This window comes from Macrobrachium rosenbergii, chromosome 8 (assembly GCF_040412425.1).
Source record: "Macrobrachium rosenbergii isolate ZJJX-2024 chromosome 8, ASM4041242v1, whole genome shotgun sequence".
Lineage (NCBI taxonomy): Eukaryota > Metazoa > Arthropoda > Malacostraca > Decapoda > Palaemonidae > Macrobrachium > Macrobrachium rosenbergii.
This window is the reverse complement of record NC_089748.1, coordinates 65,366,237-65,383,736: the sequence shown is the minus strand read 5'-3', so window position 1 is coordinate 65,383,736 and position 17,500 is coordinate 65,366,237. Positions and strand designations below refer to the sequence as shown.

Below are 17,500 nucleotides of genomic sequence, written 5' to 3'. Positions count from 1 at the left end.
CTCCAAAGGGATTCCAACTCTCCAGAATGCCGTCGTCTGCCATTGTATATGGTGCAATGGTATTTCAAGAGACTGACACTTACTATAACAGCAAAATCCCTGTTTACAGTTTGCCACGGTTGCAGATGTATTCAGCTGTAGATTATTTGACGTAGCACAGATGGATATTGGATAATGTGTCACCTAGCCTGAGAACATAAAATTCAAAAAACGAAGAATGAATAAAGTACTCCTTTAAACGCTGTAGTTTCAAGAGCAGCAGCGACCACTTAGGTATCAAAGGAGATAAGTTAATACGACTCGGTTTTGTATGGTCTATTGAATTCAATTTTAGCGCTACGTCTTTCGTAAAGGATTTGAACAATTAGTGTATAAAAATGAGTTCTGAGCTAACAGTAGTGTTAAAACTTTCATTCCTTAAGGGGGTAAATAATGTTTCGAAGTTTCTCTCGTATTTAAAACTTCGGCTGGTTTTTTAAGGACATAGGCCATAAATTTCACAAAATCCTGTGTCTACGAATTTTGGTTGCTTATTTGTAATACATTTGAAATCGCTTGATCTGGATGGCAACGGATATAAGCAAGGGACAAACGTCTGTAGATATTTTTGAATTTCAAACGAACAAATTCTATGTTTGTTATTCACAAGAAACATCTAAAAACGGCATTACACAATAATTATTTTCGTCTGCAATTGCAAGGATTATGGAACACAACAAATGATTCAACATTCAAATACCTATATTCTCAGTTGCAGGCGAAACGCAAAATACGTCTTTAAGATACTGGAACCAAAAGATTTAATTGTGATTGACTGTTAATATACATACATATACATACATATATATGTGTATAGTGTATATATATATGTGTGTGTGTCTGTGTATAGGTAATGTATGACTCAGGCTACTTAGTTGCTGTCGCCTGGATGATTAGTGCAAAAAATCTATGCAATCTCTAGTAGTTGGCAACTGGCGTCTAGGCCATTCCTCTGGTATAAAAAGGACAGCGATTCTTGCAGAGCGGTACTTGTGTCTGGAGCTTCTGTGTGGAGGAAAACATCCAAATCATTCTTCAAAATGGTAACATTAACAAAACAGTATTTTGCATGAAATGATCCTACAACTTATTCTTCTTAGAAAATTAGAAACCATTTGTTTGGTAATAAGATTCCATTTCTTGTGACTGCACTGAAGAAAATCTTCTTTTTCCTTCAACGTAAACTGAAATGTAAAAGTCTTGCGGAAGTATTTCAGAAGGATTCATTTATGTCAGAAGTACTTTGTGATTAATGAACAAAACTGGAGCCATGTCGAATCATGCAATATTTTGGCACCTTTCCAGAAGGGTTTCACTTTGGCTCTCTTGACTGTGGTGTTGGTGGGCGTGGCCACTGCACAATATCATCACCATAACTGCAAATACTTGTGTAAAGACAGTCATGGTCGTATCAAGTGCTGCAACAAACGCCGTAAGTTGTCTTCTAACAATTCTTTCCGTTGATGAGTGAATCTCTCTCTCTCTCTCTCTCTCTCTCTCTCTCTCTCTCTCTCTCTCTCTCTCTCTCTCTCTGCCTGATGTTTTTGTTGTGAGGGAAGTTTTTCATAAACTTCCATAATTTCTATTAGGATTGTGGGATTAAGATATTTCAGATAAAATTCAACATTGAAATGTATATTGTTACTACGCGTCTTTTATAAGAAGGTTTCTTGTTTCCCAAAACAGCAAATTGCCCTTTTCAAGAACACTGCCACCATTCAATGGACTTCTCAACAAGCGATTCCCATCCATTTGTAAGTGACATAACATTTTATTTTTATATAACTTGTTTATTCTGTATCATGCCATTGTGATGATGTAATTCATTTTAAATGCTTTAAGAAACTGTAATTTAATCTATTTATATATATATATATATATATATATATTATATATATAGTATATATATATATATATATATATATATATATATATATATATATATATATATATATATATAGTATGAATTACATGATATAACTTTGATTTCTATGGGTTACTGGAACACAGAAAGACTTTCAATTTTACCTTTCGATTAGACAATTTATATATCCTTACAAATTCTCTTCCAGGAATGCGAACATGACAGAGATTGTAAAGGAGGAGAAATTTGCTGCCATGACAAATGTTTTGGCCACAAAGTCTGCAAAATTGGTAAATCTCGCCACATGTAGGATACAGGACTGACAAAGACAGATGTTCAAAATGATTTTCAGAACTAGGATTTGTCTTTATATGTTCAGTACCTTTTAACCCTTGAGCACTTTTCAACCCTTGTATTTTATTCCTGATGGAGAAGGTAAAAAAAATGTGGTAAAAATGCACGTCTTTCCGTATCATTACAATCCCTGTCATTGCTGGAACGACATTTATATAAGTGGGTGAGTGAAGGCATTTAATCCTGTAAAGCATAAACAGACACTTTTATGCTTTATTTGGTATCAAGTAAAATCTGACACTTCAAATAATAATTTCCTGAGCATGCGTCCATATCAATTGTTTTATTAAGTTCCATATATTAATGGTCACTTATTGGCGCTATTGTAAAGCCAGTTGTAAGCCTCTACTGGCCGGCTGACAGCAGGCTTTGAAGGGAAATGAAGTAAAAAATTCATCCCCCTTGTGTTGGAGATTTAGGTCTGAATATATTTTTCGAGTCGTCTGCTGAAAAAAAGACCCAATGTAGAAGGAGAGTCGCCCTCTCCCGCGGTTTGTGTCAATAGACAAAGTAGAATCAGTATATGATGTGTGTGTGTGTGTGTGTGTTTGTGTATGAGCGAGGAAGATAGAGGAAGTGGCCCAGTATCTTGAAATGACCCAGCAGGCCACGACCGAATATTTCTGAAGCACTTGAATAGTTGTATTCGAAGGTATTATATCTAAACAATGTTCTTGCCTTTAGATTCCTATTGTAAAGCATGAATATGTATTATTTGCTTGTATATATGCAGACAGTTCACCAATATCTTGAAAGACTGGGTGTCCAGTCAGGCTTAAAATGCGCAAAACATAACTAAAGGAAGGAATCAGATAAGAATGGAGTTTTTAACTGTAGTAAAATGATATAAAACGCCTTTGTTTGTGGCTAAACACAAGAGGAGAAGGGCGGTGGTCATTTGGCTGTTAATCTTTAACTAATTGTATAATAAAAAAGAGATTCATAGATCCCAAACTATTTATTGAAAGAGAAAAGACTTTAGTAAGAATTTGAAAATGTTCAAACTTGATGTTGAATTGACATTTAACAGAATGGTTCCGAATATATCAGAATATTTGGGAGACGCCAGTCAAACACCAGCATCATAACTGACTCCCCTATGGCAATCGCTTTGAACTTTGAGGAACCTGCGGGAGATTCCATCATATTTTCCCTGATTACATCCGGGACAAGTAATTAGATAAACAGTATTCAGTGTCAACAGGGGGTTAGTTTTATCCTTCTATTTAAAAAGAGACCCTGTTATCAAGGGATTTGCGGTTATTAACTGACGTTTTAGTGCAAGGGCATGGAACGGAAAGGAATGGAATGGAATATAGAGTTTAGGCCAAAGGTCAAGCACTGGGACGTATGGGGGTCATTCAGCTCTGAAAAGGGAACAGAATAAGTAGGTCTGAAAGGTGTAACAAGAGGAAATCCTGGCAGTTGCACTATGAAACAATTGTTAAGAGAGTGTGGGTAGCAAGATGGAAATAAGATAATATGAATGGATATGAGTTAAAGGAATAAAAGGGGTTGCAGCTAGGGGCCGAAGGGACGCTGCGAGGAACCTTTAGTATCGCCTACAGTGCACCCCATGAGGTGCACTGATGGTGCTAACCTCCTACGGGGGCAAGAGCATGTAGTTTTATTAGTTGTCCAGTTTGGATAAATGAAGAAATATTTTGAATGAAAGGACTGATTAAATGATTCAAGGTCACTAAAACTAGAGTAGCAACATCTAGGTTATTCACACCATAGGCAAAGCTCCATATAAGAAAGATCAAATATTATATATATATATATATATATATATATATATATATTTAATATATATATATAGATATATATATATATCTCTCTCTCTCTATATATTGTATATTTAATAATATATATATATCAATATATATATTATATAATGTATGTATGTATATATATATATATATATATATATATACAATATATATATATATATATATATACATTCATATACATATAATTGTATATATATATATATATATATATATATATACACATAAACATACACACATACTGCACATGTACGTTATCTAAATTTTCCTGAGAAGGGCCCCCTTCCTAACAAAAATACGTAATTGCTCTATATTACACTCCTCCCCCGAAAATCGTCGCAAGGATAAAATATCCCTCCTTGTCACGTCCCCAAGAAAGGAACCTAAGCCTCTGATCCTCATGACTGGGACATTCGACCAGCAAATGTCTCTGATCAAGGGGACGATACGATCGCCTTAGAGTGGGTGGTTTTCGTCAGACATTGAGTACCCATGACTGAGTCTTGTATCGCCAATCTTTAGCCTGCACAACATAGTCCCTAGTGTGGCTGGCCTGCAAAGTGGCGGGCACGCAGATATAACTGGTGCAGCCTCCGAGAAAGTGAGGAGGCACCAGAGACAACTGACTCAGCCTCCGAAGGAGGCAGGGCGCTAGAAATTACGGCACAACCTCTGTAAGAAGAGCAGGAGTTGCCGAAATTACTAGCGCAGCCCTGAGGCAGGGTGCCAGGGTACCCCAGCGCAGCCTCTGAAGAGGCAGGAGTGCCAGAAGTTACTAGCGCAGCCTCTGAAGAGGCAGGAGTGCCAGAAATTACTAGTGCAGCCTCTGAGGAGGCAGGAGCGCCAGAAATTACTAGCGCAGCCTCTGAAGAGGCAGGAGTGCCAGAAATTACTAGCGCAGCCCCTGAAGAGGCAGGAGTGCCAGAAATTACTAGCGCAGCCTCTGAAGAGGCAGGAGTGCCAGAAATTACTAGCGCAGCCTCTGAAGATGCAGGAGTACAGGTCGCCACTGATCTTCCCTGTACATTAAGAAAGGAGGCACCTTGGGCAGCATTTACATTTCTTCTTCGGTTAGCAGGAATGTTCCTGGTCTAACATACTGGCTTAATCCTTTCTGTTTAGCCTATGCAAAGGTGATGCGTTCAGTCCCCCTTAATGTCTGTATTTTTTTTATGAATGTACAAATCACAATTTGTGAAGAGGATAGATGATTATCTCCACATTGTATACATTTCGGTTCTCTATAACATACGCCATGCTCTGGTTCACTACACTTAACACGTGTGGCAGGCTTGCCTTGTATCTTCTGCCTGCCAGATCCTAAGACACAACCCTGGTCTTGGGATATATTGCTTAACCCTGAAAAGTAACCATGATTCTTTTATTACATTAGGCAAGCGGGTGATATTGAATGAAATAGATTTGGAAGTGGAACTAAGGCATCATTGATCATCTTCATTCTTTCAATTCTAATTACATCTTGACCTTTCGTTCTTCTACAAGTTTCTCTTCTGAATACATCATCGGTTGGTTTGCAAATATGATTCCTTGGAGTCAGAAGTGATTCCAAAAAGCATGAGCTGGGCGGTACTTTACTACTTCAGATTCAAGACATACATAAACAACGGCAGTTCAGAAAATTTAGGAACCCATGCTGCAAAGAACACTGCTAAATAGTCCATAACACAGCAGCCTGTTCAGTGGACCTCCCAAATAGCTCTAAGAACAATTTCCAGTCTTTTTAATACATTTGCAACTTTCCCGCCTGAGGTTTCGCCGGTGCCAAGCATTGTCAGGGAAAGTTAACACTGTTCATAAACAACTGTAAAATGATTGATTAATTACCGATAACCTCTATCCTCATTCTGAGTAAGTCAGAATTTTTCTTACTTTTGCAAGTGATTATCATATTACTCACATTTTTCAAGTTTATATTTAACTGTCGCAGACTTTTTTTACATCTTGCTGACAATTTTATTCATATATACGATTGATTCATTACCGATAACCTCTATCCTCATTCTGGGTAAGTCAGAATTTTTCTTACTTTTGCAAGTGATTATCATATTACTCACATTTTTCATGTTTGTATCTAATTGTCGGCGACATATTTATACTTGCTTTGAGTAATTACTCTTCACATTCGTTTATTTTCCTCTTCCATGTATTTGAATCTTTATTCTTTATTCTTCTTTGTTATTGTTGTTTTAATGATAAACTGAATATATCTGGATTCGCCGTTTATCTTAATAAGCTACTTGTTCTCTTCAAATGACGAACGTGTCCACTGAGATCATTATTGTAATGACTGACTGATGAAGTTAGCATTACGGAACACAGAAAGCAAAGTGTAACAGCAGGGAAATAGTTTCGGAACAAAGAGCTTTTCTCTTTTCTCCGAACAGAATCTTGTTACCGAATTGGCTGGGGAACTTTTGTTGAGAAAGATTAATTAATCAGAATTAAATTTTCAGACATAATTGAGCAAATGCAAATACCAAGAACCTAAATGAATTTTACGGCAAGAAATATTTTCCAGGTTATGTAAATGTTCTACATGAAGACTTAATGGATGTGTCAGTGGTAGGTTTTGTTATTATGAGATAGAGGCATCTGACGTTGCCCAAGACCTTTACCTCAATTTTCATATATATATATATATATATATATATATATATATATATATATATATATTTATACATATATATATTTACATCGGGAATAACGTATACCCGGAAGGACCTTCATCTGTATATGATAGATTAATCTACCCACAAAACACTACCCTTGTCTCAAATTTCATTCCATATTCTCATTTTTTTTCCAGATTCTAGAAGAGGGCTAACCATGCCATACAAATTATAATTATACGTTATTTTCAGTTACTTGGGTAACAAATTCACCTGAACAATTTGTTCTTCATCTTTGAACTTTTGAAACCAAGTCTGAACATTGGTACTAATATTTTATCTTTTTCCTTTTCTCTTTTTTTTTTTAAGAAACTCTGTGTTGAGGAGCACAACTTCATAACTTTACCTCTCATGTTCATATATCTGAATCCAAGTCTATTTATGATTGTACGAGTTTTTTTTTAGTCCTCATCTCAAACTTAACATTTAGGTATTTGAATTTAAATACCGATGTGAAATGCAAAAGACACTTCCCTTTTTATTTTACGTTATTTCAATGACAAACGCAGAACTTTTATCTAAGAAGTCTTTTGTGACTTTGTTAGTATAAGGATATTACAGCATATGAAGTCATAAGATACAATGGTATATGAAGGATTTGTAGCCATAAGTACAAATCGCAACACATATACTATTAGCAATATCTTATGACTTTTTCATATACTATGTATGCTACTGAGCTGCTCTTGTGATAAAAGTTCTGCGTTCAACTCGACAATAACAACAGAAGCATAAAGAAATGTCTTTATTCACATCGACATTAGAAATTCAAATACTAAATGTTAAGTTGAATGAGACAAAAAACAGACACATGAACTTGGTTCGAATATGGTATGAAGAAGGTAAAGTTAGCTGGTTGTGCTTTCCCTCAACACAGGCTAATAAGAGAAAGGAAAGGTAAGGCCTATTGGTATAATGTTCAGACTTGGTTTCAAAGTTCAGATGAAGACAAATTGTTCGGTAATTTATTACCCAAGTAACTGAAAATAACAGCTGTAATTACTATTTGTATGGCATGGTTGCTCCCTCTTCTAAGTCTGAAATGAGTATGGAGATAGTGAACTGAAATGAATTTTATTGAGCATAGCTCTGTCATACTTACAGATGAAGTCCTTTCAGTCCCAAATATGGCCTCATATGTATGCTATGCTGTATATGCTATATGTATATATGTATATATATGCTATATATGAAAATTGAGTTAGGCTCTTGAGCTTAACATCGAAAGATACTATAAATGTGTATGGTAACAAAATACACCGCTGTTTACATCCATTAAATGTCGTAGTGAGGTATTTACATAACCTGAAATATTTCTTGCCATTGGGTTAACATTGTTTGCGACTGTGTGTATGCGAAAAATTTAATTCTGATTAGTGTCTTTCTCCGGCAAATTCTGACAATTTCGGTAATAGACGTTCGGAGAAAGCTAACGTTCGAAACTACAACATTGCTTTTTCTGAGTTCCGTATCAGCTTTTCATCGGTCGATCGTAATGAAGATGTCGGTGGTTTTGTTCGTCATTTGAAGAGAACAAACAACTATTAAGATAAACGGCGAATCAGTGTATTCGGTTTATCGACAAACAACAATGGCACAGAAAGAATAAAAAATATTAAAGATTCAAGTATGGAGGAAAATAAACGAATGTAATTCTCAAGCAATGTAAATAATGATAGCCATTCAGTGAACAAACTTTATGAAAAATGTGATGTCTTGTTTCAATCTTTGCAAAATGAAAAATTCTGACACTGAGAATGAGATAGAAAGGGCCAGCAAACCAGCTCAATCATGAAATTGTCGGCAGATAACTGCGACAATTAAATAAACTTGAAAAATGTGATGTCACTTGCAAAAACAGAAAAATACTGACTTCAGTGAAGGACAAATACATCCACACGGTGTTTATGAAGACATTTCCCTGACAATAACAAGCTCAAAATATCAAAAGACTGGAAAATGTATTTGAAGGTCCCTGGTGACTGCTTGTGTTATAGTTATTTAACAGTGTTCTTTGCAGCATGAGCTACAAACACTACCGAACTGCTAGTTGTTTGCTCTGTGTCTTCTTGAAGTAAGAAATGAGCTGCCCAGCTCATGCTGAATCACTCTGTGAAGATATATTTTTAAATGATGTATTCAGAAGAAAACTGTGGAAGCGAAGGTCAGATAACAATTGGTGAAGAATGAATGATCAGCGTTGCGCAGTTCCGCTTCCAAATCTGCTGTATCACCGCTTGCTAATGTAACAAGAATCATGTTGCTTCAGGGGACAACGTATCCCAGACGGTGTATGCAGGATTGGCGAACGCTTGAGCAAGCCTGCCACACGTGTTAAGTAGTAGGAACGCCAACAGCATGGCATTATGTTATGAGAACCGAAATGTACAATGGCGGAAGATGTCATCTGTCTCTTCTGAAGGCGATTTGTACATTCAAAAATGCGAAATTGGGGCTTGTTACGCTCACCTTTTGCATAAGCTAAACGAAAAGTTAACCAGCATGTTAGACCGAGGTGAAAGAAAAATGTAAATGCTGCCCAGTAATGTTGAGAAGGTGGCATTGTCTTCGAGGCTGCGCTAATATCTGCTCCTACCTGAGCTTTGCGCTAATGTTTCTGGCACTCCTAACTAAAGGAACTGCGCCCCAATGTTCTGGCATCTTTCGAAGGCTATCCCTGGCGCTCCCGCTGCACTAGCTGGCTACCTCTTCAGAGGCTGCCTTGTAAACTCACATGTCCCGAGGCTGTATTCTGGCACTCTCACTAACCTCAGGAGACTGCATGTAATTTCTGGCATCACTGCACGAAGGTGTGCCGTAATTTCATCTATCGGAAGACAGTCGGTTGTCTTCTGAATTAACTCCTCACTCGAGCTGCACCGGTGCTACTTTACGAGCTGTACAAGACTATGTTGTCTGGCACAGTGGCGACTGCGACCTCATGGTACTCAGTGTGCGACAGCTCTCCACTCAGGCATTTGCCTTGACCATCGAGACATTTGCTGGTCGGGTAATCCCAGTCATGGTCGAGGCAAATTCTGAGGTTTGTGTTTGGAAAGATATTTGCGGCTCATTAGCAGCCTATGAAACAGCCACGGCGTTAGGCCAACATATGTACTGTATATGTGTATGTTTATGTGTATATATATATTATTATATATATACAGTATTTATATATAAATATATATATATATATATATATATATATATATGTATGTATATACTACATACATACATATACATATATATATATCTATATATATATATATAATCAGTTTATATATATATATATATATATATATATATATCTATATATATGCTATATTAAATATATATATAACATATATATATATATATATATATGCACATTTGATTACTGTTGCTATGGAGCTTTGCTGTAAATTAATAATTCTTCCTAGATGTTGCTTTATAGTTTTGATGACAACAGTCATTCAATGAGTCCTTTCATTGAAATATTTGTTTCATTTATCAGGCGTTTGCTATCTGCCCCGTAGCCAGCACCATCAGTGCACCTCGTAGTAACAGCTTAAGGTTCTCGCTGTTGCGGCTTGCTGCAACTTGCAACTGTATCACTAAGCACCTCTTATTTCCTTACCCACACTATAACAGCTGATTGTTTCATGATGCAACTGCCGAGATTTTCTCTTGTTCGAACTGCCTGACTATTCTGAGCTGAGCCGACCCCGCTCCCGGTGCTGATCTTGACACAAACTCCATTCCCGTCCGTTCCATTCCGTGCGCCACTAAAACATGGCTGCAAAATCTGATATTTTTAAATGGAAGGCAAAACTAACCCCCTGTTGACTTACTGAATGCTGTTTATCTGTGAGGAAAACGATGATCTCTCAAAGTTAACGTTGCCATAAGGAATGGAAGTTGTGATAACGATCTCCCAAATGTTCTTGTTGTTAAATGTCGAATTCAACATCGAGACCACTAAATTCTTGCTAAAGTATCTTTCTCAATAACAGTTGGGATCTATAATTCAACATTATACAATTAGTTAAAAGGAGCCAACGGCAAGCTGTTTTCACCGCCTACCTCCTGCTTGTATTTGGCCACAAACAAGGCGTTTTATATACTGCTACGATTAAAAAGCTCCATTCTTATCTGATTCCTTCTTCTTTCAGACCATGTTTTGCGTTTACTGACGTTGTCAAGGTGTGGTGAGCTATGCATATGCTGGCAAGTATCCTATTCGTAACACAATAGGAATACAAAGGGCAAGTGCTATGTTTAGATCTTCGGTGCGGCTGTTCGAAGTGGCTGGAAATAGGTGTGACACTGCTGGTCTTCGAATGCTGGGCCCGCTCTCTGTGTCTCGTCATACACTGACACACACGCACACACACGCTGCTGATGCGTCTATTGACAAACCGCGGAGAAACGTCGCTACGACGGGTCTTTTTCGGCCGAACGGCTCGAAATATAATTCGGCAAATATTCGCACGGGGACAGTGCCGCATTTTCATTTCGCTCAAGCCTGCTGTCCGGCTGACGTGAGCGCCTGACTTGGCACACAACTGGCAATAGTGACCGATGTCTGTAGACGATATGGACATGCTCAGGAAGAGAACTTCAGACCACCTCAGCGGTCTTGTGCAAGTGGAATAGATCAGTCGGTTCAAATGCCACTAATGCAAAACAATCTACAATACCGAATACAACCCAGGAGGTTAGAAAAACGTTAACTTTCTGACTGGAAACAACTGAATAGTTTTTAAGAACTCAAATTATTCGTTACTAGATGTTTTTTATCTATCAATATATGTGCAATATCTGATCATGAAAAATAACAGTGACCATTGCTCCTTCATGTCCGAAAATGTACCTCAGAGAGAGAGAGAGAGAGAGAGAGAGAGAGAGAGAGAGAGATTTTTATCAAAAGTCCTGTTAACGGCCATGACAGACAAGCATCAAAACAGGACATGGCGGCTGGCCCAACCTGTCAAAATCGTGACTGGAAAGACGGATGAGTACAGAAGGAACTGAAAGTGGCGTGGCTGAAACTTGGCAGACAAAAGCAACAAAATTACAGAGATGTCATCAGTCCTTAAATATGAAGTCAGAAAAATCACAGATCTGTCAGCGAAGATCATGTTTTTTTATTACAACAGTTTTAACCAGTAAATAACTGAAATTTTTTAACCAGTAAATAACTGAAATACAAAACCAACATGATACTGTTTTAATGGACATTCTATATCAAGTTTTAGTTAAATAACTTGATGAGAAAATCCAAATTTCAGAAACTTGTCAAACTTCACGATCTAAAAAGAAATTCTTTTCAGCCATTGCAATATTGGACACCAAAAGGTGCTTGAATACAGGTCAGCCCTTGAGAGATTTTAGTTTTCTCACAAACCCAGAGAGAGAGAGAGAGAGAGAGAGAGAGAGAGAGAGAGAGAGAGAGAGAGAGAGAGAGAGAGAGAGAGAGAGAGAGAGAGAGAATCAAAATGTTTTAAGATGCAATTCCAACTCAACTTTGAAGTTTAAGGAACCAAGAGCGCTAAACCCTACCACACCACGTTGTCATCAGAATCTATCACTTGCAGGCATGATTTTAAATTTCCGTTATAACGAGTTTTTTTTTTACGAGAAAATAAATACCAAAATTTCTCATAAGATTATTTCTAGCAAAAATAAATAAAATTATGGAAGGTAAACGATCGATGTACCTATCCGAAAAGCATTTAAAAACCTCTTAAGTTTATTTCAAAACTGAGCACAACAAATATGTCTACCCCAAATAAATGTTCCAAACATATACCAAACCCGTAAGAATTAATGTATCTCCCGTTAAGTAGTGAATCTGATTACGATTTAAAGATGGCAATTGCAGTTAAGCTGCTTTCATTGCAGGCGTTTTCACGATTCCAATTTATTATTATTATTATTATTATTATTATTATTATTATTATTATTATTATTATTATTATTATTATTATTATTATTATTATTATTATTATTATCTTTTCATTTCACGAACCAATAAATGATTTTAGTGTTCACTTCTAAATACCTTTAAGCTTTCTTTCAGTGAATTAAAGTAATAATCAACTATTACAAAAGATAGGAATTCATTGGTTCCCATGGATCGAAGTAAATGATCTACCTTAATTTCATGAAATTTATCTAAAAAAAATTCCCTGTCTGGATATTCATGCTGTTGACAGCAGCTTTTAATCGCTAAAACAGATATCAAAGACTGCACTAAAAACTTTCAAACTAAAATAATTCTAATCAGCGTTTCCAGAAAACAGCACTGAATTTTGAACAGCATCCTCCTGTACTGGATTTTTAAGTCCTCCATATAGCCTAATAATACACAACACACTTTTCCTATAACAGTAAAGTCACGTACGTGACGTGCTTCAAAGATCGATAGTGTCAGGTCAAGGAGGTAAAAAGGTAGCGGGTAAAGTTAAGTAAGCCTAGCTAGCTTAGTTACGAATCCGTTCTTAATCACTGCTCTCTGAGAACCGCAACCCCCAAAGCTACCACCCACAACACCAAGATTCTTGGAGTCTGGAAGCAGTTCTGTGCTGAAAGACAAAAACTTGACCCTAAGGAACAAAAAGTCTGTTCCTTATAGTAGTACTGAGACATTAAATTCACAACTTTTTACCCCAAAATAAATGATCCATTCAAATTACAGCGGACTCCTTTCAAAAAAAAAAAAAAACAGTAAAACGTAACCATAGGAACACTTACATTGTTTTTATGCAAGCCTCTTAACTGACTAATGAATGATTCACCTACCCCTGACGATATGGCAGCGCGAGTGAGGCGACTTTCACTACTGGCTTTGGTAACCTTAAAAGGAAATTAAAATAAAAAATTAGTAAAACAAAGAAGTGAGAACTGCAACTTTAATAACATCACCCCATCCCCACCACACAAATTACCCACAACCAGAATAAAAGGAAACATAAATATGAGCTTTGATTATGGGAAATGAAAATAAAATCACACAAAATCACACATCATACTGGAAAAAATGGAAAAAAAAGAATAGAAATTACAACCAGGAACTTACATTGCTGTGGCAAGCTACTTGAATTCATGTGCAATTTCCGAGTCCTTTCCATGGCTTTCAACACTTGATCCAAGGGGTATTATGTCTCCTCCACCAAGGGCTGTATCACCCTAATAATAAAATAATTATAATTAATTCAAATGAATAACAACTCTCACAGCACACAAGCCCAGACAACCAAAAAATAAGCTGAAGACACACAACGCACTTAGATTATAGTAGTTTTCTGTACGATCAAATTGTACCAATATTCATAATAGACTATATTAAAGTTTTGAGTATATATACAGAGGAAAATTTATACCATTGACAGAGAAACAGAAGACTCACCTAAAACCATTAACGGAGACGATGGCGTGCAAGATGAGATATCATCAAGAAAACACTGCGGAAACTGTGTTGATTTCATTCTCAGATTCTGATAACTGTAATCAAGAAATATAATGATTGTTAAATAAAATTACTGGAAATTGCTAAAGTAATTTTCCTGAAGCTGTTTCAGTAAACAAAACAAGAAAATACTGTCTATGAACACTATATTCTACTCATTTACAGCTTCTCTAAGACTCGGTAAAGTAAATGCCGAAGCCCTATACCGACCCACAAACAGTTCCAGAAACTATATCGGCTCTAAACTAAGCAAACATAACTTTAATAAAAAAGGCACTTCATGTATTGCGGAAGATAATTACATCATCCTACCATACCTTCACATCAACTTTAATTTACAATGGACACATTCATCAAAAACTCACGGGGGTCACAGGTAGCCAACTTAATGATTTAAACCCTTCCCTCCCCCGCCCCGCCTACTAAAGAGAGAGAGAGAGAGAGTAACGAGGTCCTTTTAATCATTTTAACTTAAACACCCAGTTAACCCTTATTAACAATCGATGAACACTCGAGGATTCACGCGGATTATTTGTTATACAACCTAAATAAATCCTCCAAATCTGATAGGTCGATCAACTGAGTCTAATGAAAAACGCCTTTTGGAATTATTTGGCCAACTAAGAGCTTGCATTTACTGGGCATAACTCGTGTAAACATTGGGCACTAACTTTATAATTAGGATGACCCTCCAATAGCCCTAGTAAAGGAAAAGAAATAGACGAAATAACTAAACACTGCGGCCGATGTTACACTCCAATCTGGCTGAAACACCTCAGAGGTCGTTCAGAGATGACGCAACACTTTTCTTTAAAAGGAGAAACTCGCACCACCCCCAAACGGAACCCCATATGCAACAATTCACTAAATGAGAAAATCTAGAAAACCTATGAAAGACACCGAAATTATCAAACATTCCAAGTCAATGCATTTAAAAACACACAGGAAAGGCGATGTGTAGGGGATAATGTTTATGCAAACTACACTAACTTGGTTTCTTAAAATAACCCTTTTTACCATTACCTAATACAGAAAATACGTTACGTAGCACACGGAATGAAATTCGCCACTTAACACCAACACTGAATAGCCGCTGGATTTGGTATTCTATGAGACAGCTCCGCCTGGGATTTTTATTTATTTTTTTGCATCTGTTTGTTGTCGGCCATGTAATTTCACAGAATACAACTTCGATTTCAGCTGCAAAGTAACCCCGACACTTGTAGTATCTATCAGCGATCAGGAGTCTACGAGTGGCAACTATTTTCCAACAGAAAAAAAGCTGTAAATCTGAAATTAAAACTACTCAAAGAGAGATTTCAGCTGCAAAGAGAGAGCGATCAGAGTCTACGAATGAGATTTTCCAACAAAAAAAACTGTAAATCTGAAATTAGAGAGAGAGAGAGAGAGAGAGAGAGAGAGAGAGATATTATCTTCCTGTAAGTACAGAATCCTTCACGAGAAATTTGATTCATTTTCCTTGTGTACGAACTAACTGATGAGCGTGATTGAAGCCAAGTTGGAGCAGATTCGAGCTGTCAAACGAAGTTGTAAATGTCAGATGAAAATTTCAACGAATGCATTCGGATGAAAATAAAAGGGACCATGTGAATGTAAATGCATGAAACACGAGCATTTAATACGAGGAACTTACAAAGTTTGTACCTGTTGGGCCGTAAATCGACCTGCTTTTCTTTGACACCTTACCCAATGTGTATGCTCAAAGATGAAAGTCTTCAGTGATGATATGTTCACAGTAATGCACATAAATTTTCAAAGCCTCTATCCCTACCAAAGTTTCTAGCCAACACAGAGAGAACGTCTCAAAACAAATGCTGACACTTCTCCAGCTAAAACCATACGGAGCCCTGAGAGCACAATTCACGAGAGGATCGCTGCTTCTTAAAGGAGCATTGGGAGTCTTGCCCTAACTATAAATCGCCTGTATTAATTAACTTTTAGCCAGATAAATATCACCGAATGTTAAACAAATAAGCTTCGCATTGAAAACAAAAATTTCAATTACTTACAAAATATTGCAACTGTATCCATGGAAACAAATCCTAAAAACGGCCAGCTTCAAAAAACCGTTTGCACACCAATATGGCTGTCGAGGAACTGCTCAAGAATTCAACAAAGATTTGGCTCTGCCAATCGGAGACCTCCACCACGCCCAACTTAGAATCCTTTTCTATCGCCTTCTCTCATTGGCTAAGGCTTTTGTGCTTTATCTGGTGGAAGGAAGTTTTTGAGAGCAACTCTACCATTGGCTGATTGAACTAGAGCAGTTTTCAAATTTGTTTATAAGAATTCATTGCCACCTTCAATATCAAATGCACATACAATGACTTTAAAAAGGTAGTCTAAAGATACATAAACAAATAAATTAACGGATATATCTACACAGCAAGAGGAAATGATAAAATGGGAAAACTGAGAAGTGAAATTTTGAAAAACTCATCCCAAACGAGCAGAAAAGATGGTAGTAGGGCTGTGATCAAGACTGGAAAGCTTACTTCTCATAATTATGGGTAAACCCTTGCAATCTGAACGGCTGCCTCCGTATATTAGGGGCCAACAAGACTACTGGGGGTCTGTTTCAAAAAGTTTTTTGTTGATGAACTTATCATTTTATACTACCAATGTGGGCATTCAACATACCATATGATAATGATGATAATAAAATGCTTTCACACCAACAAATAGGACTCGATTTTTATGAAGGAAATGGACGCTGGACAAAAGCAGGTTTGCAACTTCAAAATAATATCGAGCAGAACAATTCTTGAATTAAAAGTCCTCGTAATAAATATCGCCATGTTTAATGAAGGCCCTACATAATACACCGCTGTCGAAATCTAGTGACAGTTAGGATAACTAAAAAAGAATCTCTACTAAGTCTTATCAATTTGATCTCATTGGCAACAAATGGCTTATCATTGATGGTGCGGAATCTACTTAGATAAATACAAAACGAAACGATAAGTAACAACTGTCGTATATCAAACATGACGATAAATGTCTATTCTTTTAATTTTCAAAGGCCACTTAAAATATTTTTTTTATAAATCTCACTTTCCTATCAAAATATTACAGTACAAGCCAAAGTAATATTCAATACTAATACTGACATATTTTCCTGAATAAATTCTAAATATTCATGATATTTAGCCCGCTGATCTCTGTATGTGGTTGAATTGTTCAAATTAATGCGGCCTATAACTGTGGTACGATGTTAAATGGTGCATCCTTGGACACGGGTAATTCAGTTTAATCCTTCTTTATCATTCTTAATTAGAAAGTCTTCTAGCGT

At 36.7% G+C, this 17,500-nt stretch overlaps 1 protein-coding gene and 1 long non-coding RNA gene across 2 annotated transcripts; both read right to left on the bottom strand.

The window, feature by feature from the left end:
* Positions 1-4,586: 4,586 nt before the first annotated feature.
* On the bottom strand, positions 4,587-9,535 carry LOC136841167 (uncharacterized). The gene is made up of 3 exons (XM_067108208.1): positions 9,472-9,535; positions 5,300-5,406; positions 4,587-5,066 (listed from the first exon to the last, which is right to left on the bottom strand). The coding sequence occupies exons 1-3, from the start codon at positions 9,533-9,535 to the stop codon at positions 4,587-4,589; spliced, it is 651 nt and encodes a 216-aa protein (XP_066964309.1).
* A 3,942-nt stretch (positions 9,536-13,477) lies between these two features.
* On the bottom strand, positions 13,478-16,424 carry LOC136840928 (uncharacterized). The gene is made up of 4 exons (XR_010853792.1): positions 16,218-16,424; positions 14,128-14,222; positions 13,798-13,907; positions 13,478-13,574 (listed from the first exon to the last, which is right to left on the bottom strand). It is a non-coding gene; the product is annotated as an uncharacterized lncRNA (long non-coding RNA).
* Positions 16,425-17,500: the final 1,076 nt, after the last annotated feature.